Source organism: Bubalus kerabau, chromosome 17 (assembly GCF_029407905.1).
Source record: "Bubalus kerabau isolate K-KA32 ecotype Philippines breed swamp buffalo chromosome 17, PCC_UOA_SB_1v2, whole genome shotgun sequence".
Classification (NCBI taxonomy): Eukaryota; Metazoa; Chordata; class Mammalia; order Artiodactyla; family Bovidae; genus Bubalus; species Bubalus kerabau.
Genome location: NC_073640.1, coordinates 7,587,122 through 7,610,664, shown reverse-complemented (window position 1 = coordinate 7,610,664; position 23,543 = coordinate 7,587,122). Strand labels below are relative to the sequence as shown.

Here is a 23,543-nt window from a genome sequence, read left to right as displayed (position 1 = left end):
CCAGGGATTCTCTGACATTATCTCCCATCCCTCTTCACCTCCCTCTGTGTCACCACACCTCCAGATGCTCCCCAAACAGAGCAAACTCAGCTACCCTCCTCCACTCCCCCTACACACTCAGCCTGTGCCCACCCGACCCTGCTGCCCAGGGTACCCCCCCTTCATCTGGCCCACTTCCTCACTGAGATCTTCCCCCACCTGCTATTTAAACTCCAGGGCCTACAGCAGTGCCTGGGGCACAAGCAGATGTTCAGCAAATGCTTATTAAACCCATACGTGCTTGGTAAGTAGCAACTGGGTCCCCGAGGCCAGCCTCCTGAGCAGCTGATATACTTAACGGGCTCTGCGGTCTGGGAAGACTGGGGAAATGGCAACCCAGATGATGACACAGCAGAGCAGAGGCCCTGAGATGACAAAGTGCTGGGAGAAGGGTGGAAAATCATCTTTGCGGCTAGAAGCGCACATGAGGATGTGAGAGGTGAGGCCTGGGGCGGGGAGGGTGGGGGCGGGGGGTTGGGGAATGCAGGGGCTCTGCAGGCTGGGATTTTGCTCTGAACCCCAGCAGACTGACAGGACCTGCAGTGGGTTCTTGCCACGTCCCCTTTAGCCCTTGAGGCTTCCCCACGTGGCGTGGTGGTAAAGAATGCGACTGCCAAAGCGGGAGACGCAAAAGACTCCCTGGATCCCTGGTTGGAGAAGATCCCCTGGAGAAGGCAACGGCAACACACTTCAGTATTCTTGGGAGAATTTCTTGGACAGAGGAGCCTGGCGGGCTACAGCTCCTGGGTTGCAGAGTCGGACATAACTGAGCACACATCTTACTTAGCCCTTACTGATAAAATTCAGGAATCCGAGATGAGGCCAAGGAAATGGAGCGGCCTTGACACTCACACAGACACTGAGACGTTTCGAGCCCGCCAAGGGGCTGGTGGGCGGAGGCCGGCCGAGGCCCCGCCCAGGCTGCCTGGCCGCCCCACCCCCTCGGGTGAACCGAGGAGTGGGGCACGACCCCGACCCCGACCCTCAAAGACCCCAGAGCACAGACTCAGCCCGCAGAGGAGGAGCAGGGTCCGCAAACGTGACCTTTATTTCCGGGCGAGCTTGAAGGAAGGTGGGGCCGGGTGGGTCCTACTGGCCTGGGGGTGCCGTCGGGACCAGCTCCATCGGTGGCGCCAGGTCGCCCTCACTGGGGAGCTGGGGGCCGGCCTGCTGGGGGGCGGGGGAGCGGGAGTCAGGCCTGCTGGGAGGGGGAGAGGGGGGTCGGTCTGCTAGGGTTGGGGGGCGGGCGTCAGGCCTGCTGGGGCGGGCCCGGGCCCCCCCCCTCCCCCCCCCGAGGACGCCCTGCGCCCGCAGGCGCGCCTCCCGCAGGGACCCCGGGCCCTCGCCGCCTGCTCTGTCTTGGCGCGCCTGCCGGCCCTCTACCTCTCCAGAGCCGGCACGGTCCTCTGGAGTGCTCCGGGTCTGGGCGGGGGCCTCCCCCCGGAGTTTCTCCGGCTCCGCCTTCAGCCTGCAGGGAAGGGGCGCTGAGGACCCCCGGGGGCGCGCCCTCCAGGGAGCCAGCGCTGGGGGCAGGCCTCGGCCCCTCCCCACCTCCCCGGCCCTCTCACCCGCCGATCGCCGTCCGGGCGGCGGGGGCCTCGGGCGGCGCAAGCAGCAGCCGCTCCACGTCCTCCAGCCGGGCCAGCGCCTGCCTCTCTGCGGGCGGGCGGGGCGTCGTGGGCGGCGCCGGGGCTCCCGCCGGCCGCCCCGGCCCCGCCCCCGCCCCGGGCCCAGGTCCCACCTTCGGTGAGCAGCTGCTCCTGGCTGCTCTGCAGGGCACGGATCTCCCAGGCCAGTCGCCGCTTCAGCATCTGCGAAGAGAGAGAGGAGCCCTGTCCCTGCAGCGCTCCTCCTGGTCCCCTCCTCTTCCGCGCCTCTCGGAAAGTCCTTATCTGAATTAGTGGGTTCATGCCTTCATTCAGCTACCCATTCATTCGGTGTGCAGCTTCTGCTGGGACCTGGGGGGCTCGGGGAGATACGCTTTCCCCCTCAGTCACTCGCCAGGTCCCCGTGTACCTCTTAAACCTCACCTCTTCCCACTCTTTCATCCTCCAGCCCCACGGTTTGCTCTTCCTCAAATACACCAGGCACGGTTCCCTCCCAGGGACATTTGCACTCTGACAACTGCATGGCTTCCTTGCTTATTAATCCGTGTCTATGTTCAGATGACACCTGCTCACAGAGGACTTTCCCACTGGCGTTACAGGATCTATCGACTTATTTTCTTGTTTTAGACTCTGGGCATGCCCACCCCGTGCCGCTAACCAGCTTGGGGACAGCAAAGACTTGGCCCCTCTGGAGTGCCGCTGGACACATCCAGAGACACTGGCTGAATGAAGGGATGGCCTGGCCATGTCTGGGTCAGAGTTCCCACTTGCTACTGCAGGATGGGTACTCTAGGAGAGCAGGAGGGGAGCGAGGTTAGCAAAGACCAGGGCAACAGTCTGGGCACCGGAGGCTGAGTGCGGCGGTGGGGGTTGGTGAGAGTTTGCTGGGTGGACTGGGCTGAGCGGGTGACAGGAAGAAAGGAGTCAAGGGCCACCCCTTGGCGTTGGGCCTGAGCAGTAGGAGGACCCTGGGCCCATCAGCAGACATGCTGGAGCCAGGGGAGGAGGGGCTTCAACAGAGGCAATGATAATGGCTCACGTGGAATTCCCAGAGGTCCTTGTGCGGGCCTCTCAAATCCTCCAGCTGTTCTTCCATGGGCAACCTAGGGGCCGACATCCAGGAATAAGCAAGCACAGGGTAGGACTGACACCCAGCCAGACCCAGTCTGGGGCTTCAGATCTGTACCTAGGGCTCCCTCTGCTAGGAGCCCCTTCATGGGTTTTGTCCTCCAAGCCTTGCATCCAACAGCTCACCTTGCAACAAACATGCCTTCCAACAAGCTCTCCCTCAGGCAAGCCCCACTCCCATCCCCCACACCAGCCCACTCCAAGCCCTAGACCCAGGGTCACCCCAGGGTTACCCCAGCTTCCTCTGTCCTTGAGTCTCTGTGATCTGAGAGTTTTGGATAGAAATTTGCTCTGTGTGCCCCGCCAACATGTAGTTCCTGGGAAAGGAAAGAAAACCCTCAGTTATAGTCTCTGAATGAGCCACCAAGCCTTCTAGCCGGAGTGGGGCTGGGAGTCTGTTCAGAATCTTTATCATTCTCCTTTTTTTAAATCAAATGTGACATTATAAGCCTTTCTTGACACTCTCACCCTGTCCATTCTGTCTCCCATCAAACCATGCCTTTCCAAGAAATCCCTGTGAAGGGTATACATTGGTTTAGTTTCATACATTCTAAAGTCCAGGCTGGATCTGCTATTCCACTATAATCTTATACAAGTTATTCAACCTCTGTGGATCTGTTTCCTCACATATAAAATGGTGGGACTGTCATTGTGAGGACTGGTTGATAACTGAACACTATCTGCTCCTCGGACAGTGGTAGATGTGGTGTGATTAAGCATATATACACTTTCACTATCTGTCATCAGGTTTTCCCATGTTATTAAAATCTTGATGCCCCAGAGTGTGAGACCTCTGGTCACAAAAATGTGTTAAGCAAAGGTTCAAAGGATGGAGAGATAGATGGAAAATAGGTGATAGGCTGGAGAGATGATATCTGGTTAGAGGAATGATGAGTGGAAGGATAATGGATGGATGGAGAAATACAGGGAAGACTGACAGATAGCTGGCTGGCTGGATGGCTGGGTAAAGAAATGAATGGCTACATGGATGACTAGAAACATGGACAAAAGAAAGAATGGCTGGATGGATGAAAGATGATTAGATGGAAGGCTGGAGAGATTAATGGCTGTCTGGCTGGCTGGAGAGTTGGATAGTTGGTTGGATGTATGGGAGAGTGGATGGATGGGTTGGTAGATGGACGGGTGCATAAATGGGTGGCTGGGGGCATACATGAGCAGACAGATAAATGTTTTGGATGGCAGAAGAGCTGGATAGGGGAAGACCTAAAATAATACCAGTGGATGGAATTTAGTATCCACTTGATAAAGAAACTAGCAATGAATGATTAAATGAGTTCATCTGAACACTACCTCTTATCAAAGGTGAGCAGGAGAGGCTCTCATCTAGCCACTCGATTTTATACAAAGGTAAAATGAGTGTGTGTCCAAGATTTCTTTCCCCTAGCTCTGGCCCCCTCCTCCTTCAGGCCGGGAAATGAGGCGGGGAAGAACCAGGAGGGACCTCTTACCTCTGTGCCTCCTCCGCCTTCCTCTGGCAGTACAGCTGGAGGGTCCGCAGTGCCTCTGGGGGGAGAGGGACCAGGGGGCTCTGAGGAGTCAGATGGGGCAGAAGGGGCCTCACAGCACACTGGCCAGGGCACTGAGGGGACTTCAGTGTTTACTCCAAGTCAGAGGGCAGCTGAGGGGCGGGTCTGAGCAGAGAGGGAAGCACCTGGCCTCTGATCTCAGGGGGATTCCTCTGGCTGCCTGGGAACTTCAAGCTTTTGTAGGGGGACCAGGTAGAATAATGAGGACGAAGGGGCTGGTAAATACCTTGCTTCCTGCTCAAAACCTCCTCTAGGTGCACTTTCTCTCCATTCACTGGAAAACACAGGGACACTTTGAGTCTCCAGGGGCCTTATCATATGCCCAGACTGCAACTTCATGCAAAGGGAAGGCCCCAGGTCACACAGAAGGTACAACAACCTCAGGGGAGGGCAGTGTCTTCTTGCTGGCCCTGCACCCATCTCCCGCTAGGGACCACCTTGATCCAGCTTTTTTCCCCTGGGAGCCCACACGCCCTGTAAGAAGGGGTGAAGGACTACAGGGCTCCCTTGTGTAGCACGTGCACAGTAGAATGTGGAGAGGATGAGAAATGCAAAAAGTACACCATGACAAGCAGGAATAAAGGCTGTGAAGAAATAAATCAAACTGGTGGGGGTGGGGGGGGGCGGTGTGCGAGATGAGGTGGTATTCGGTGTTTAGAAGGGGCCGCCAAGGTAGACCTGTTGGGGTGAAATTTCAGCTGAAAGGTGACTCAAAACAGCACAAGGTGATGTGGGTTATGTAGGACGAAAGTATCAAAGGTGGAGGGAACAGCCTGTGCAAAGACCCTGAGGTCAGCACTGGCCACGAGCTCTCTGCGCCCTTCTGCTGGTCCCACTTACAGGAGTCCAGGTCCCGACGCAGGGCCTCCCAAAGAGCTTGGGCTTCTCCCAGTTCCTCACTGGATTTCTCCTTTGCTGGGCCAGAGAAAGGATGAAGACACAGTGTGAGGCGGCCTCCAGCCTTGCTGTGTTCTCCTGCAGCCCAGGATGCTACACACCCACCTTCAGACAGTCTAGAGGGGCCTGGATCTTACAGGTGATGCAGTGGGGCCTTCCCCAGCCCAGGCCCCTCTTGGCCAGTGGATCTTAAATCCTGGAGTTTACCTTGCTGAAGCTCATGAATCCGGTTAATCAGATCTTCAATCTGTGGCTCCAGGCTTCCCTCTGCAGAAGGAAATAGAAGACTGAGCCAGAGATGGCAGGTGCCTGGCTGTCCTGGGCAGAAGGAGCAGGATGGGTGTTGGCACTGTGTCTCTGCTGCTGTCGATCGGCATTTATGGAGCGTGCAAGAGAAGCCCTTGCAGGGCCTTCTAGGTGGGAAAGATGGACACTGAGCAAAGATTCGTGATGTCAATGCTGGTGGCAGTGGATGCTGTGAAAGGAAATAAAGTGGAACAAAGGGCTGAAGAATCAAAGAAGATGCCTCTTGAGATATGGAGAGGCCCCAAATGATGTGGAGGAAGGAACCCTGTGGTTCTGGAGTGTGGGGCTTAGGGAGCATGGAGGGGGGAACATGCCAGCCAGAAGGACCATGAATGCAAAGCCCCTGCAGTGACTGAGACATATGCCTAAAACATACGGCTAAGGGGCCTGGAAGGGCTGGCGTGAGTCTAGTGAGCTAGCAGACAGTAGCAGGAGGCAAGGTGGAGATGTGGGGGTGGCAGACAGCTCAGGGCCTTCTGGGCCATGGCAGAGGCTTGTGCATGTCATTCTGAATCAGGTGGGAGACAGTGGACACCTCCTGAAAACTCCCACCGCATGGAAAGCCTGGCAGGGTGGGCTGTTGCTTCTGCATATCTGGACTCTGGTGTTGAAATATGAGGAAGATGCAACTTGCATTTTGACAGCTATCAAATTCTCCAATGATAGGGAGATCACTGCCTCTTTAGGGAGTCATCTCTAACTTTGCACAGTCCAAATTTCAGTGCTCCAAATGCGGAAGCCCTTCTCATCCTCTCTGGCTTCAAGGTTGAAAGCGCAAAATTGAGGGGGAAATCTGTCCAACCTTTGCTGGGTGTCACTACCACCCTGAGACGTCCTGAAGTTCAGTTTCTGGATTTTTCGGAGGCCACCAACCCCAGCTCTTGTGACTTCTTGGAGACTGAGTGCTCTCCGAGTTGCTGATTAGGACATGACTCCCTGAGGTCTTTGTTTTACCGGGGATGGTCAGGGTCACTTCATTTTCAATCCCCCAATTCCTCTACCTAATTTTAGCCTAGGCAGCAGCTCCAATGCTGTAGCCACAGAGTCAGGGAAGGGAAGGTTTTATCTGGAACAGACCAGTGGATTGTAGTATTTTAAGCTGCTGATGGACTAGGGGAGAGGGAGATTCAACCTCAAACCCAGCCAGTACTTTGCCCCAGCCCTGATGTAGATACTGGATGCAGGCTGGTTCCCAGTCTCCCATCAACAAGCAAAGCCAGGTGCAAAGCTTCTTGTGTTGCCATCTGCCATTTGTATATAAAAACGGACAAAGAATATACACCCAAAATGGAATTTTTTTAAATCTCCAGAAAAATACCAGAAAATGTAAAAATAGTTGCTGCTGGGCTATGGGTCAAGGAAATAGACGGCTGGTGTGTGTGTGTGTGTGTGTGTGTATGCACACATGCATTTGTGTGTTGGGGAGGAGCTTATATGTCTTGAATTTCGAAGCTGTGCTTTTGGTTGAAAGAACTAAACGGTATAAGAGGAAGAAAGTGCAATGGGATCCTTCCCCAAGGTTGTGAGTTGAGGGGTTGGGGATTGAACCACATCTTCCTGTCTTAAAACCTCTTCGAGCTAAGCCTCAGACACAAGGAGACACATGACCTTTCTGCAACTTTTTCACCATTTCCAGCAAGTCTTCAGTCTTCTCTGATGACTCGGTCTGACCTGTGGAATGAAAACCAGAATTACAGCATGCAGTGAGAGTGACAGGGGACTGAGGAAAGGTCCACACTTGTCTGGGAAGGGAGGAAGAAAGTCTCAGCAGGTTCTGAGAACACCCTGGGCTGAACCAAGGATCAGTCGAGGGGCAGCCCCCCAGCCGGAGCAGGGTCCCTACAGGACCCCCGTCTTTTGTCCCAGAGGCCAAGGGAGTGCGGTGGGTGAATCAGAACCTCTACTGGTCAGTTCTCCCCAGGAGGTTGCAGGACACCACCCTTAGCAAAATTCAGGGGTGAGAGAAGATGAGGCACTTTAGTTGCTGCTGTTCTCAATCAGTATGAAGTTGCAGGCAATGCGACAGGCCAGAATGATTTCATAGGAATTTCCTTCCAATAATTGTAGGCCACTATTTGCAAATTCTGAAAGAAGTGATGGGTTTAGGGCATGGTTTAGCAATGGCTGCTAACATCCACAAAAGACACCTGGATATTGTGAGCCTCCTGATGGAAGAACACAACACCACCTGCGAAGGACTCTGCTCCCCGTCCCCCAACCCCAACCAAGAAAAAAAGAAAAAGGGATGGGATACTATCAGGTTTCCATTTCTAAATACCAATTCAGAGGAAATATGAGGAAAAGGAAAACACAGGACACAATGGGGATGAAGTCAGCATCATCCAGATGCTGGGAAATTCAACACATAGGACAACCTGGTTTCTTCAACAAATAAACTGCAAAGAAGGAAAAGAGGGGAAGAGGAAACTCTAGATTAAGAGATGAGACGTATAGCAATCAACTCTAATGGACAGACTTTATTAGGTCTTGATTCAAATGTAATTTTGCCACATATATTTCTAGGTACTTTTTAAAGTGAGCCTGTGTTACTTATAACAACAACAAAAACAGAAAAAATACCAACATCTTAAACTCTTGTAAAATCAGTGAGAAAAGGGTAACTCCTAGTGACCCACTGCTTGCTCTCTAAGAAAAATTAAGCAGAGAAGATGAAAAGAAGCTCACAAAACACATATGACAGCCAAAGAGTAAATGAAGAAATGCTTACCCACCTTGGTATACAATGCAAAGTCCCTCCCTCCAGACCTAAGTTCCTCACTTACCCTCTGCAAGGCCACCTGTGTGACAGGCTGTTTGTGTGTACTCAGTGATCATTCAAATCACATACAAGCATTTTCTGATAAAGATGGTGTCATGTCCTAAATGGCATTTCACAGTTTATATTTTTCCTTATTTAAAAAATATTTATTTGTTTGACTGCATCGGGTCTTGTGGCACGCAGGATCTTCAATCTTCGTTGCAGCATTTGCGATCTCTCGTTACGGCATGTGCCGTCTGCTTTTTAAGTTGTGGCATGCAGGATCTTTAGTTGCAGCTTGTCAACTCTTAGCGGCGGCACTGGGGTCTAGTTCCCTGACTAGGGATCGACTGAACCCGGGCCCCCTGCATTGGGAACGTGCAGACTTAGCCAGTAGACTGCCAGTGAAGTCCCTGCATTCTTCCATTTGCTAATATATATACTAATGATCTTTTAAAGTTGTCCTCTATTGATGGACATTTAGGTTGCTGCTTTTGCTGTTACAAATAATGCCACAGTGACTATCTGCATTAGTTTTCTTAAGAAGCCATAACAATACCTCTACGTGGGTCTTTCTTTTGGGTCTTTTACCTTAAATTCTATCTTTGTATGTCCAAATTTCCCTCTTCTTATATGACACCAGTTATTAGATTAGGGTACACCTTATTCTGCATGAAACAGTCTCAAAAACTCTGTTTCCAAATAAGGTCACATATTGAGGTTCGAGTGAACATGAATTTTAAGGGGACACAATTCAATCTAATATAAGATTCTGGTACATTCTTCTTTATGCATGCATGGGAATGTTACTGAATGAATTCCTAGAAGACTACTGGATGGATCAAGGGGCATGTATGTTACTAAATTTGGTATTTTGAAGTTGCCCTCTCCCTAGAGGCCCATGGAAGACTCCTTCCTCACACTCTTATCATTCAAATATTTTTTCAACCTTTGTCACTTTTGCCAATCATATAGGCAAAAACAGTATTTCATTTCAAATTTTCTGGTAGTAAATACCAAAAACTTACTTAACTCCTCTGGATCAGAAATTCCACCTCAAGGCATCTATTTTAGGAAATAATTAAGGATGGTGGGCAAGACTGTTTCATTGTCCATAATCTTAAAATATGGAAGCAACTTAAAGATACCTTAGTTGATTACGGCACCTTCATAGGCTAAAATTCTTTGCAGCCATTAAAACTCATGCTATAAATCAGGGACTCTTAACTTGAGCTTATTAAATTTTGCTAAAATATTTGGTATTATGTTCACTTTCTTTACATCTTTTTTCCTTAAATTAGTATGTATTCATTTAATTTTGCATTTGAATTTTTAAATTACTTAATAAACAACTGTCGAAGAACAAGAAGTAAAAAGTAAAAGTCTCCTCTCACCAACAGTCCCTTAACTAAATGACTCCAAGTTTGGGGAAGACACTTAGAACTTGGTAAGATGTATCGCATGTATTGCTTTAATTTTCACTTAACCAAGTAACATTCTAAAAACATTCAAGCACTACAGAAATATGTAAAGTAAAATGCAACTCCCTTCTCTTCTTAGCTCTAAATCTTATTGTCTTTCTCTGGTATCATTGGTTGGTATGTCTCCTCTGGATACTTTTAAGTTCTTCAAATACTCTTAGTATTTGGAATAAAAAAAAATAAATCTAATAATAAAGAGAGGTGTTTGTGATTACTTGTTTTGTTTTTAATATTATGAGGATTTCCAAATGCACATGAAATTAGATAGGATACCGTGATGAACTCTGGTTTACCAGATCTAACAATCATTAATATCCACTGATATTTGCTTCAGCTATTTTGTGTGTGTGTGCTGAAATATTTTCAAGTAGGTCCCAGACTTCATGACATTTCATCCCTAGATGAAATTCATTAAGAATCTCAAAAAAACAGTCTCAACTACTAGATGTCTTACTAGAAGACATTTTCTTAGACGACTGCAGTTCTAGAGCCTCACCAAGATTAACAATCATCACTAATCATTGGATCATTTATATCACCAAATACCTACAACACATGCGGTTCCCCCCGATTGTCCCCATATGTCTCTTACAGCTGGCTTGTTCAACCATTTCTGTGAAAGCTCAGTTTTTCCCCTCCACTGCATTTCGAGTCCTAGTCATGCAGTAAGATCATGCTGCTGCTGCTGCTAAGTCGCTGCAGTCCTGTCTGACTCTGTACGACCCCATAGACGGCAGCCCACCAGGCTCCCCCATCCCTGGGATTCTCTAGGCAAGAATACTGGAGTGGGTTGCCATTTCCTTCTCCAATGCATGAAAATGAAGTCGCTGAGTCGTGTCCAACTCTTAGCGACCCCATGAACTGCAGCCTACCAGGCTCCTCCATCCATGGGATTTTCCAGGTAAGAGTACTGGAGTGGGGTGCCATTGCCTTCTCCAAGTAAGATCATGAGTGATCGGTAAATCTTTTAAATAGTTCAAGTAACATTTTGACAAAAATTTAAAAAAATCAACGTGACAAAACAAAACAGCCTATGGAGTATGAGCCCCTTTGAAACATTTTATTTTTAAATAATTTCAGATGTACATGAAAACTGTAGAAATAGGCCACAGTGCTATTTGCCCCTGCATCAGATTCCACATTTGGGAGCATTTCTGCACACAAATTGCAGGCATCATAACCCACTATTTCTTAATATTCCAGTACATATTTATAAGGGAACTCTACCAGTATAACCATCAAAATAGAGATGTTAATAACTAGACCAATATTAATGTACAATCCCCAGATGCCATTCAACAGATATTTTAAAGTTATTCATTACTACTGGCATTTTCCTTTAAAATTTAAAAAAATGCTTTCACTTCTGCACAACCTCCAAAATTCAAGACCCTTGTTCAGAGTCACCAGTTAGGCCTTTAGCCTTCAGACATTTTTCTATGTAACACACATAGAGCTATAATTGTATAACTGAACTGCCTCTTTTTCTTAATTCCAACTTGCTTTCCCTCATGAGAACATGATCCCTGTGAAGCTTACTCTGTGTTAGCGAATCACGGTGTTCGCCCTTTTTTTCGGCCGTGCTGCAAGGCCTGCAGTATCTTAGTTCCCCAATTAAGGATTGAACCGTGGCCACAACAGTTAAAGTGCTGAGTCCTAATTCACTGGACTGTCAGGGAATTCCTATAATCTTCTCCTTTTAAAATTAACTGTAATGAATTAAATTCGAATTTAATTATTTCTTCCTGCCTCTTTAAAAAAAACAATGTCCACCACATAGGCATTCCATAATGCGTGAATATACTTAAAGTTAGCCATTTCCATGATTGTTTCTGTGTTTTGCTCCCATCAACAACTTTCCAATGACCCTGCCTGGTCCACACATCTGTGTATTCTATGATTTTCAAGCATGGCGACGAAAGATAAGAAATAGCGTTTTAGATGCTATGCGTATTCTGACAAACTGCCTCCAGCAAAGCCTTTGCTGGCCACTTCTACTATCAGCGCAAAAGAAGTCCTGTTCTGCCAGAGTAATCAATAGCAGATATTCTTCCTGTTCTAAAGCCAATTTGGATGGTTTAGAAAGGGCAACTTGATACGCTTTTCAATTTTCTCCATTGCTGGTGAAGTTAATCATAACTTCCTTTTTTAAAAAAATGTAGTAATACTAGTTTTTCTCCCCATAGTAGCAGCTATATTAAGAGCTTAATAAGGGCAATTTATTGGCATCTTCTTGTTGAAAGCTTGCACTCAACATGAGGCCATAATCTAAGAGAACTCTCAGTGTTATTTCATTATTCATACAATAAAAAAGAAAATTACTGAGCACCTACTTTTGCCAAGTAAGCACTGTTTCAGGTGCTGGGGAAATGGTAATGAATGGTCTGTTCTCAAGCTCACAACGTAGGGCAGACAATATACAAGTACATAATCATAATCACTGTTGTCATCTGCATAGATGTGTTTGGAAAGATGTAATCCAATGTGTTTATTACCAATAAGGTGGTCTAAAGAGTGTGTAGGAAGGTCAGAGATAGATGAAAGGAGGGCAAAGAGCTGACAACTGTATATACACAGTGACCAGTACATGGGCATTCATTTTATTTTCTGTGCTTAGGTACACTTTGAAAATTTTTATAGTTAAAAAAAGTGCTAGAGGCATAGCGGGGGATCATTGTCTTAGACAATTTTCTTCTTTTGCCTAGACTGCGATTTCCAACTCCCTCTGGAACAATTTTGTCTTTCCTCTCACTGGGGTAGGGGGCATCAGTATTAACAAAATGCCCGGGAGAAAAGCAGCTCTCTTGAGAGTGGCCATCCACGATTAAGATTTAAGAGTCCATGCAAAGTGTGGCATGTGCTCGGTGTGAAATGACAATATTGGAATTACTGTTAAGTTTTCTTAGATGTGGCAGCACTCGAGTGGGTTTTGTGAGATCCACCCCTTTATTGTTTGAAAAGATGAATACTGACGTATTCGATCTATTTAACTCACGTATAATCAATAAAATCGACAAGTTAATCTAGATGCTGAGAATTATGTTTTTATCTCCGCTTTGTTAAACAGCAGTTTTTAATTTTTTTTTATTTTTAGAACTGGTACCAGTATTTCATTATTGTAGCAGACAAAGGGCTTCCCTGGTGGCCCAGACGGCAAAGCATTCGCCTGCAATGCAGATCCCAGTTTCTTCCCTGGGTTGGGAAGATGCCTTAGAGAAGACAACCCACTCCAGTATTCTTGCCAGGAAATCCCCTGAACGAAGGCGTCTGGAGGGCTAGTCCACGGGGTTGCAGACTCGGACACGACGGAGTGACTACACACTGCACTACGGCAAGGGGACGAAGGTTCCCTCCCTTCAGCCCTGGATGCCAGAGGCCCCTTGCCCTCACTACCTTCGCCATCCTCCACGACTTTTGGCGACTTCACTTCCCGAGGCTCCAGCTTCCCCGCCATCTTCCAGCACGCAGCTGATACGCGTGCGCTTTGGTGATTGGTTTAAACAAAAACAAAACAAAACCACGCGATGGCAGAAAGGCGGTACAGCGTGCACGCGTCCAGTGCGTCTCTGCGCATCAGTTGAGCAGGGTGAAGAGCAACGGGTGATCAGCTCACCAAAGTGGACCACCCAGAGATCTCTGAGCGACAGTTAGCACACACACGTGCAGCACGAGGCTCCAAGCTCCAGCTTAGCGAAACCCGAGGCAGGACTAGGGTCTTGGTTGTTGGGGTGTTGAGTGTTGCACACACACATAGAAATTACAGGCAGGCCTCGCTCTCTCTCTCATCTTTGCCTGGGTTGTGCGGTTTGTGAGTCTGGGACGACTGTGCAGGTGCTGTGCGGTGCAAGTGGTGCAGTCCTCTTTCACAAATCCTCATTTAACAGCCTATGAGCGGTTAGTTATCTCCAGCTCACAAATGAATAGAATGGGTCGTGGAAGCTAAGTGGATCTGTGTAAAAATTCTGGATCTCAGTCACTGTGTGAAGTCGGGTATTTTGCCCCGGGTTACACAGGCAGGTAGACGCTGGAGGTCACCTTCTTATTAATATTAGCAGCAGCCAGCGCTGATGGGGTCATTTTTTACTGGGTAAAGATGAAGCACATGAAGGGCAAAGGAAACGTCCTTGTGGATATCGGTTTTAGGCCTTTTATGTGCAGTTCTCTTTTCTTTAAAAATATCCTCAGGCTGTTTCAGGGCACAGACTTAGTCCTACATTTCCAATTCCAGAACTGCCGTGGGCCACCAAGGGAGACCTTGGCCAGCCCTAGACACTCTGGGCTGAGATCCCAGGGAGGAGGCAGGCCCCTGACGCAGGACTGAGCGTGTGGTGTCCAGGAATGGAGGAGACGGTCCCTGACAGAGGCTGGAACACCATCCCAGTGGAGGAGGTGAAGGCAGAGGGAGGGGAAGAGGGAGTCTCAAGGATTTTCCCAGAGGCAGAGGGGCATGAGGGGGCTGGTCAGGCAGCCTGCTCACCTGTGTGCAATCACACTGCCACCCATGTGTCTTTGGTGGGCAGCCCCCCAAATCCTGCTGCACTGCCCAGGGAGATAGGGACCAGCCACAGGACACAGCAATCCACCCTGGTATTCTTGCCTGGGAAACTCCATGGACAGAGGAGCCTTGCGGGCTACAGTCTGTGGGGTTGCAAAAGAATCGGACTTGACTGAGCGACTGAGCACACACAGACATACTACCACCATCAACCCCCCAACCCTGCCCCATTTCCAGGGTGAAGACAGAAGGTAAAAGCCCAAGATGGTGGTTCTCAACATTGCCCAGTCTGGAAGCTCTGCCTCTCAAGGGCCAGTAAACAAGCCATTGTGGGAAGCTTGGTCCGTAGAGGCCACTGGGACTGCTGGGGGTGTGGAGTACTTGGGTGGGTAACGAATGAAGAGCCGATCCTCCTCTTTCTTCACCCAACGCAGGAGTTTGGTCACTGCAAGGATGGCACCCGCCTTGGTCACCAGGGGGCTGAGGCAGGTATACAGCTCAAATTTGGAGGTCACCTGCGGGTTTGAGAGGAGACATGGTCAGTTGGTCCTGAGCTGGCCAAGCTCAGTGCTGTCCATCCTACCCTAGCCCCACACAGGTCTCCTGTTTGGAAAATGCACCTGGCAGCAGCTCCAACCTGGTCACTGGGCTAAAGCAGGTAAGCTGATGCTTCTGTATCATGAGTGGGCCAGGGGGTCAGCCAGAACTAGTGATTTCAACTGGGTGCTATGTGTGTGTGTGCATACACTCTCTGGACCTCAGTTCACTCATCTGTGGACTGGAGATAATGACAAGAGTGCTTAACATTTAATGAGTAATTGTTGTATACAAAGTCCTGTTCTAAGTTCCACACACTTAAGTTTTTATCATCTGTAGCCTGGGTGTGATGTGAGGATTAATTCAACTTAATCTTCATACCAACCTGAGAGGCTTAATCCGATCCGGTCACCAGCACCTTTCCACACCACCGTTGTTCTCCCCCTCACTCCTCTGTGCCAGCCACTAGCCTCCGCCTGCTGTTCCTCAGACACAGCCAGGCTCAGCCTCACCTCGTGGCACTCGCACAGTCCTTTCCCTCTGCCAGGTGTACTGTTCCTCGAGACACCCCCATGCCCTGTGACCTCCCCTTCCACTCAGATGTCATTTCCTGACCGCCCGATCTAAAATCCTGGGACTACCAGATCCTGGTGTTGAAATACCATCCTCTACTAAAAGGTTCAAGGACTCACTGGACAGATGGTAGATTTCAGGACAGGCACAGAGAAATTACAAAATAAGCTTGGACTATCTTTTTCCAGAAAGTAAGAAGTACTTAAGCAGTGATACAGATGTGTCAAAAAGACATAGGGGGAGGACTTCCTGGTGGTCCCGTGGTTCATACTCCACCACAGGAGACACAGGTTTGATCCCTGGTCAGGGAACTAAGATCCCACATGCCTACACAGAGCAGTCAAAAAATTTATTTGAAGAAAAAAATAAAAAGATATAGGGGCCAGTCTGGCTAAATCCATGGCTTCTGCTGACTAAATAAGAGAGAGTTTGAGCACAAAAATAAAAGACAGCAAAAGATTTTAGCTCATTGAATTCAAGAAAAATCCATGATATGAAATTTAAAATTCAACAAATAAACAGGAGCAGGGAAAGCTCTTTCATACAGCAGAATCTCAACCAATAAACATAGAAGTTAGGATGAAATGAGAAAAATCACCATATGGTAAATGCCAGAGAAAACAGCTGTCACAGGCAAAAATCATTAATGGATATTAAAATTAGTGGATGAAAATATGGTGAAAAAGAGCACACTGACCTAATCACCACAAGATACTAATTACAAATGGCAAAAAGATTGACTATAAAGTGGAGAAACCTGGCAGATACCACCTTAATGAAGTGAACAGGAGTCATGTCAACAATGGGACACAGTGATGTCATGGTCCTCCTGATACAACACAGAGAAGGACATCTGACACTTCTGCAAGAGGCTTGCTCAAGAGGCATGACTTGACAAAATGTTATTAGAAAAAACCAAGTTGAGGGGCATTCTACAGACTAACTGGCTGGTACTTCCTAAAAATTCCCAGGTCGTGAAAGACAAAAAAGACCAAGGGAATGTTCCAGAATAAACGAGACTAGGATGACACAATCAATCTGAACATGTGCTCCTGGACTGGATCCTGGGCCAGTGAAAGGACATGAGCAGGACGACTGGTCAAGTCTGAACAAAGCCTGTGGATAAGATATGATTCCACTGATGTTAATTCCCTGATGTTGATGAGTTCCGCTGGTTATGTTAACATCTGGAGAAACAAAGTCAAAGACCTACTTCTTATAATTTTTTGCAACTTCTTTGTGAGTTTAAAGTTGCTTGAAAATGAAAACAACAAAAAATTTTTTTTAATAAAATTCTCAGCCTAGAATAATGCCTGATACATAACAGACATGGCATAGATGAGTTAAAAAATGTGCACTAAATGTCAGAATTTAAGGGAAGTGCCATCTCCAATGGAGTCACATTGACCAAACCCCCTGAACAGCTGACCTTTAACAAAAGTGTGGACAGCAGTCCTTAAGAGACCACAGGGAAGGATACCCCAAGTGGAAGGCACAGCATGGAACCAAGCCTGCAGTGCTCAAGTGCTGGGGACAGACAGAATCAAAGTTCAACTGGTACCCAGGGCCACAGAGGGCGGGGCTGATGTGAAATTGACAGGCAAAGTGATCATAGTTAATGGGACCTCTTGAGAGGGGAAGACATTAATGAGGGAATGGTCAACAGAAGGATGAGTCTACGAGGTTTCAGACACTGAGACTGATGGGTTTCAAAGACACATGGGAAACTTCCCTGGTGGTCCAGCCGCTAAGAGTGCTCCCCATGCTGGAGACCCAGACTGGGTCCCGGGTCAGGGAACTAGATCCCACAGGCCACAACTAAAGAAAGATTCTGCATGCCACAACAAAGACCCAGCACAGCCAAATAAATATTTAAAAACAAAGACACGTGGAGCAATAGGGACAGTGATGGATACAAAACCGCTTGAAGGAGGCTGCTGTGGCTGGAGGGGATATAGCGGAGGGAAAGAAGGCTTGCAGTGTGGGAATCGACTCCTTCAGAGCCCTGTTCAACTCACCCAGGCCAGAAGGGTCTCCTTCTCAGCCACGTGGTAGATGAGGCGCAGTGGCCGGGAGGGGCTGTGCAGCCGGGCATGCAGGCGGTGGTACAGGTCGGACAGGCGCTGTCGCTCCTCCTCTCTGCTGTAGGGGGCCTCCAGCTCGGGGCTGCAGTGACGGAGCGGGGTGAGGGATAGGGTCAGTCTAGAGCTCTCTTGGTTGGCCCATCTCCCCTCTGTCTAGGGAGTTCAATTAAAGTAAGGGAGCTGAGCCTCCTCCCCCGTTAGACTGGAGGCTTCTTAGGGCCTAACCTCCCCATGATACATGGGGATTCCTGGAGTCCTGGGGAGTTCCTCTCCATCAGGACAGGGGACTTCTTGAGGCTGGAGGCTGACTCCTGCATCAGGCAGAGACCCATTCTACTGCATGTCTTGAGAGCACAGCTGGCTCTCTCTCCAGTCTTGTCTGTTGAGCGGCTGAACCTTCCAGTTAGATAAGCCTCCCCACCCAGCCAAATGCCCGTGGGGGCAGAGCCCACCTGGTAAACTGGGGCAGCTGGCGGTGATGGTCAGGGATGTCCAGTGGCTTATAGAGGAAGTGCCGGAGGCCAGGAGCGCCCACAGCCTGCACACTGTAGGCTGAGGCACTGGCTGATGCAGCATTTGAGAAGCTGGCAGCCTCCCTGAGGGCACGCATGGCTCCGAGCGAGTGCATGCCCTCTTCGACCAGGCGTCGGCAGGTGGCCATGTCATGGAAGGCCTCGGGGTCGGTGCCCAGCAGCAGCAGGCAGACGGGCATGGCGTCCAGGCGGGCCACGTAGGCGTAGAAGAAACCATCAGGATTGAAGCGGGGCAGACACACGGGTGCCCAGGCCTCGCCCGCCGCGAAGGCCGGTGCCCCCACCCAGTCCAGCAGCAACTGCAGGTCGGCGGGGTCCAGCCGGCACTCAGCCAGCACCGTCCGCTCCTGGGCAGCTGTCACCAAGCGACCGCCCACCGCCAGCACCGAGAGGGCCAGGCCGGGTGCCGTGCAGCGTCGGAGCAGCGCGCCCAGCGCATCCCGCAGCGGGCGAGCCAGGGGCACGCAGCGCACGGCGCCCAGCAGCAGGGCCCCGGGGTCCCGCTCCACGCTGTCTAGAAGTCGGTCCAGGGTGCGCTCCGAGCCGGCCAGCAGGCGGCGGAGATCGTAGTTCTGCTTGCGCGCAAAGATGCGGGCCACACTGGCTCGCGTCAGAGTGCTCACGATCTGTGCGTGCACAGCCAGCAGCTCCCCACGTAGCTGGGCGGCTGACTGAGGAGTCCTTGACACGGCCACCAGCAGCAGCGGGCCCTGCTGTAGGAACACCAGCTTGTGGTCCTCTGGGGGAGGGGAGGGAAGGGACGGTCGGAGGGAGATGGGTCAGTGGTGACAGGAGGGGGTCACATGGGGCTCTTCCACATTCCCCCCCACCCCCACCCCCGACAAGGCACACACAATTGGTCCAAGCCCACTCTGTCACTCAGGGGACACCAGGACAAGGGTAAGGACAAACTGGGGGAGTTGGGACATTTGCAGAGATATGATGGGATGGTCAAGAATCAGGCATACAGCATGCAGCGGGGAAGATAGAGAAAGGAAAACTAACAGAGCTAGAAAAACACCCAACTCACACAGCCCCCACGCTCAGGCTCTCAGGCAACAAGGAAGTATCCAGCCAGTTACATTCCAGTGAGTTGATCAATCAGAACTCAGCAGGGTAAACGGACAGATAGACCCCCTGGACAGATGCCTGGCCAGCTTCCACACACACTGACTCACTCCTAACTAGCTCCATAGTGCCCTAGGCAGCCAGCCAGCCAGCCAGCCCTCCTGCCAGACAGCCAAGGTCCCAGTCACTGTCGCCTACTCTGCTTCCTGCCCCTTTGCTCACCAGCATAGATGGCGCGAATGGCATCTCCTGCGCTCTGCACGAAGGACACCAGGGCTGTCATCACACCCATGGTGGTTGACAGGGCTTCCACACTGCCGTACCTCGAGTAGATGGGCTTGCCAGCCTCACTCAGCACAAACACGTGCTTCCGCTTGCTGCGCCAATCCTCGTCGCTCGGGTCCCCACCCGGGCCCCCCGAGCCAATCTCAGGGCCGCCCAGAGGACTGCCCTCAGAGGCTGCGGGGCTCCAGAGCCCATAGGTGCATGATGGAGCCTCTGACTGGAGCAGCAGTCTAGGTGACTGGTCCTTGGTCTTAGATCCTGAAAGGGAGCCCCCAGTAAGTCATCTGCCTGTGGACCCCCACTAACCCCATGTGTCCACAGAACCATCAAATCCCTACCAGCCCTGCAGTGATCCCTGCCACTGACACACACCTCCAGGTGTCTCCTTTGCCCCTCAATGATGTCTACTAACACTTAGGTTTCAATGTCCTCCCCCACAAAAACTCCAATAAGCCCATCTAACTTTCATTACCGAACCCTCTATTTCCCTACTGAATAATTATTCCCCTTTTTCAATAACTGCCATTCCCAAGTTTGCAAAACACCCCAACACCTGTGAATGATCATCGATATCTTCATCTTCAGTGAACTCCCATTTAATCTGACCACTCATTTACTCTGATATCCGCTCATTACTTAATGGCCACCATTATATCTACTAACATCTGTGTCAGCAGTTATGCACCCCTCCTTACCCTAACCCCTTATTTATCCTCACTGATGTCCACTGATCCTAATGACACTATTGACTCTCCTGGTCACCCCTTTATATTCTTGGGGAAGACCACTAATTCTCCCAAAGACTGCCATGATGATCTACTAACATCCAGATCTTTAGGACTCCCTCAACTTCCTATTCGTTCCCACTGCTGCTCGGTAACATTTCCGTGACCCCCACATTAACATAACTAATACCTAGATCTTTAATGATCTTCAGCGACTGCCCCAACCCACAATTTAATCTACTCCATGTCCACTGCTTTCCCAATAATGACCACCAATGACCTCCATTAACATCCAAGGCTTCCAATGACCCCTACTGACTCCCCTGACCTTTATTCTCATTGGTATGACTCTCCTTTATCCTCACTGATATCCACCCCCTCCCTACAATAACCACCATAATATACACTAACACACAGGACTTTAATGACCTCTATGGCCCTTCCCCATGACCATTATTAACATTCAACAGTGAAATCCACAATTTCATTGCCCTCTACTGACTATCCTCCCATTTATTTTAGTCAATGTCTACTGATCCCCATTGACAACCAGTATTATCCACTGGCAACTATGTATCAATACTTTCCTCCATAAAATCCCAATGACCTCATATTTCCTCACTCTCTCATTGACAGTCCCCAATTACCTCCTCCCAATACTTCCCAAGTGCTCAAAGACAATCCCTGTTACTCATTTTCAGTAATGTTCAATGATCCTTTCCAACGACCCCATCAACATCCACTAATTCCAAAGTGGTCAATGAGCACTCATTCCCCAATGATTTCTGCTAATCCTCCACTTTATACCACTACATATACACTGGGGTCTTCAAAGATCTTCCTACTGGTCCTCTGACTCTCTAATTGTCTCACTGATGTCCACTGTCTCTCCAATAATCACCATTAAATCCACTAAGATCTGGCTCCTTAAAGATTCCCTCCAACAACTGCCATCAACTCCTCAAAGATGTAAATACTCTGAGTGTCCAATGGCCTCCACAGATCCCCTTTCCCACTTCAGTGATGTAAAGCCCCCAAAGACACTAACTTCTAAATAGTCCCCCTTTGACCATATTAGGGCTTCCCTTGTGGCTCAGCTGGTAAAGAATCCGCCTGCAACACGGGAGATCTGGGTTCGATCCCTGGGTTGGGAAGATCCCCTGGAGAAGGGAAAGGATACCCACTCTAGTATTCTGGCCTGGAGAATTCCATGGACTGTATAGTCCATGGGGTCGCAAAGAGTCCGACAGGACTGAGTGACTTTCACTTTCACTGACCATATTAACTTTCTTTTGGTCATCATTGATCTAAACAGCCTAAACCCCCAGGGTCCCTCTCTAACCCCAACTGATCCCTTTCTGATTCTTCAAGGGCCTATATTCACACCACTCCCCAGTGAACATCCATTGACACGTGCTGATTTCCTTTTCACTCCTCAATGATTTAAACTACAACTTGAGTCCACAATGACTTCCCACTGACCCAAAGTATGGTTTAAACTACTTCCCTGAGTCCCAAAGACTCCTCTCTGGGTCCCCAAGAATCTTCCCCAAGAATAATATCCCCTAGGAATTCCAAGACCCTCGTGAAGTGAATGTATACCTGCTTTCTCGAAGCTTGCATCTCCAGGATCGGGTAAGTCCTTGTGGACCCCTTCACCATCTTCAGCCTCCTCACTGGGGAACCGCATCTCCTCCAAGTCCTCCGCATCCCCAGGGACTGGGGCAGCAGTGTCTCCTCCGGCCTCCATCTGCACATCCCTGTGGGGAGCGGGGATGGAGGGTGACCCGCAGCAAAAGAAACTTCTTAAAAGCTTTAACTCAGCCTGGCCTCCTTGCACACACTCCTGGAGCTCGTTCTCTCCTGGCGTTTAACAGATGAAACATTCAAAAACACGACCACATACTTGCAACCTCCAACACTTCCCACAAAGGAAGGCTCTGCCAAGCCTCAGCAAATAAAGATATACAAACACCTGCTTTAACTCTGCATCTCAATTGGCCAGGTACCATTAGTTCCCGTAGCCCCGGAAGCACCACACTTCCGGGTGTGGCTGCCGTCCTGCCACACTTCCGGGTGCGACGCCGCTCTGAAGGTACTTCCGGTTGCGGAGCTTTAGTCGCCCTACGGACGCCAGACCCCTCCTTCCCACCGCCCACTTGTGTTCCCTCACCGTTGAAATGGCCCGCGCTGCTCCCGGGTCTACGACGGATCTGGCCGTCCCGATCTGCACTCACTCCTTCAGCGAGGGCACGTGTGGCTACAACTGGGGCGAAATGGGCCCACTTCTCGTGCGAAAGCCGCCGGCGTGAGGGGGGCGCGGCTCGCGCTCAGCCAATCCGGAGTACGGAGGGCGGACTGCCTCGCCTCTGGCCCAATATAGCGAAGCCGGTCCCCTCGGGTCGTCCCGCCCCATTCCGTCTGAGTAGTGTCTCCACAGAAACCTTGCGTCAGGTCGCTGTTGGACCCGCCCATCCCTTGACTGACATTATCCGGACCCAATGGAAGGCTGGGGCCTATTCCTCTCTGCCCTGGAGGAAGCTCGCAGCCTAAGTCTTGATAGTTGAGATGGGACTCGCCAGAATGGAGGAAACTTCATCCTCAGTTATCCTCCAGGAAAGGCAGGAGCAGGAAGGTGGAATGGACACTGGACAGAGAGAAAATGCTTGACCGACAGGGGCCGCCCGCAATCGGAGTACTGTGCGCAGTCTGGCCAACTTAAGGGATTCGGTTACTAAGGCGAGAGGCGGGCCTCTCAGAGGCAGGAAGTTTTTGTGGGTGTCTGGGGATTCAGGAAGCCTAAGGGCTTGGTGGCCTCTGGCAAAAGGGAACCTCATGGCGCAGAGGGGTGAGTTTGCGAAGGCAATGTGTAGGCTGACCAGTCCCTGCCCAAACCCGCGAAAGACGGAGCTGACCTCATTTCTGAGGATGGGGCTCTGTGGGCGAGGCTATGCAGGTTAGGAGACCAGGCCTAACCGGGGCTCTTGTGGGCGTGCCCTTGGTAGGCTCCTGATTCCTCCTTGATCATCACCTTCTTTGCTGGCTTTTTTGCAGCTTGGGCAGCTAACCAGTCGCCCTCTGTTGTATGAGTTTCACCCTTTTGGTGGCCTTATGGCCACTTGGGAGGGCTTATGGACCGCTTCTAATAGTGACAGGATTTCAGAAGCATGCTTTCTGACTTGACGGTTTGACTGAGGAGCCCCTATTCTTTCCAGAGTGCCCGTGAGTGTGCACCAGGGAAAATGTATAGTGAGAGTCTGTGTGTATATTTACTCCCTTGTCTTCAGTGCTTAGTATGGATCTTGTCAGAGCAATGATTTCCGGTCCATGAAGCTGCTTCCGTCGGTCATCAGTCCCACATGAGGCTCAGTGGAGTCCCTTAAGTCCCTTAAGTTCCATCTGCTACAGCGCACTAGCTCAACGACGTGTGGGCAGCTGTGTATTGAGGGGTGTGAAGCATCAGTCAAGAACAATGTGGCT

The 23,543-nt window shown here is 50.0% G+C and overlaps 2 protein-coding genes across 3 annotated transcripts; both read right to left on the bottom strand.

Annotated features, from left to right (window-relative positions):
• Window positions 1-1,070: 1,070 nt before the first annotated feature.
• On the bottom strand, window positions 1,071-13,217 carry SYCE1L (synaptonemal complex central element protein 1 like). Its single transcript, XM_055553527.1, has 11 exons — window positions 13,157-13,217; window positions 7,133-7,195; window positions 5,426-5,485; window positions 5,162-5,236; window positions 4,548-4,595; window positions 4,244-4,298; window positions 2,686-2,749; window positions 1,781-1,850; window positions 1,608-1,731; window positions 1,423-1,507; window positions 1,071-1,209 (listed from the first exon to the last, which is right to left on the bottom strand). The coding sequence occupies exons 1-11, from the start codon at window positions 13,215-13,217 to the stop codon at window positions 1,129-1,131; spliced, it is 786 nt and encodes a 261-aa protein (XP_055409502.1). The 3' UTR covers window positions 1,071-1,128.
• On the bottom strand, window positions 10,809-22,449 carry MON1B (MON1 homolog B, secretory trafficking associated). 2 transcript variants are annotated; one of them, XM_055553962.1, is made up of 6 exons: window positions 22,237-22,449; window positions 21,666-21,823; window positions 19,276-19,596; window positions 17,905-18,724; window positions 17,387-17,534; window positions 10,809-14,773 (listed from the first exon to the last, which is right to left on the bottom strand). In XM_055553962.1, the coding sequence occupies exons 2-6, from the start codon at window positions 21,811-21,813 to the stop codon at window positions 14,564-14,566; spliced, it is 1,647 nt and encodes a 548-aa protein (XP_055409937.1). In that variant the 5' UTR covers window positions 21,814-21,823; window positions 22,237-22,449; the 3' UTR covers window positions 10,809-14,563. The 2 variants fall into 2 exon arrangements, with proteins under 2 accessions (XP_055409937.1, XP_055409936.1); XM_055553961.1 differs by lacking the exon at window positions 22,237-22,449 and having other exon boundaries at window positions 21,666-22,132.
• Between the last annotated feature and the right edge of the window lie 1,094 nt (window positions 22,450-23,543).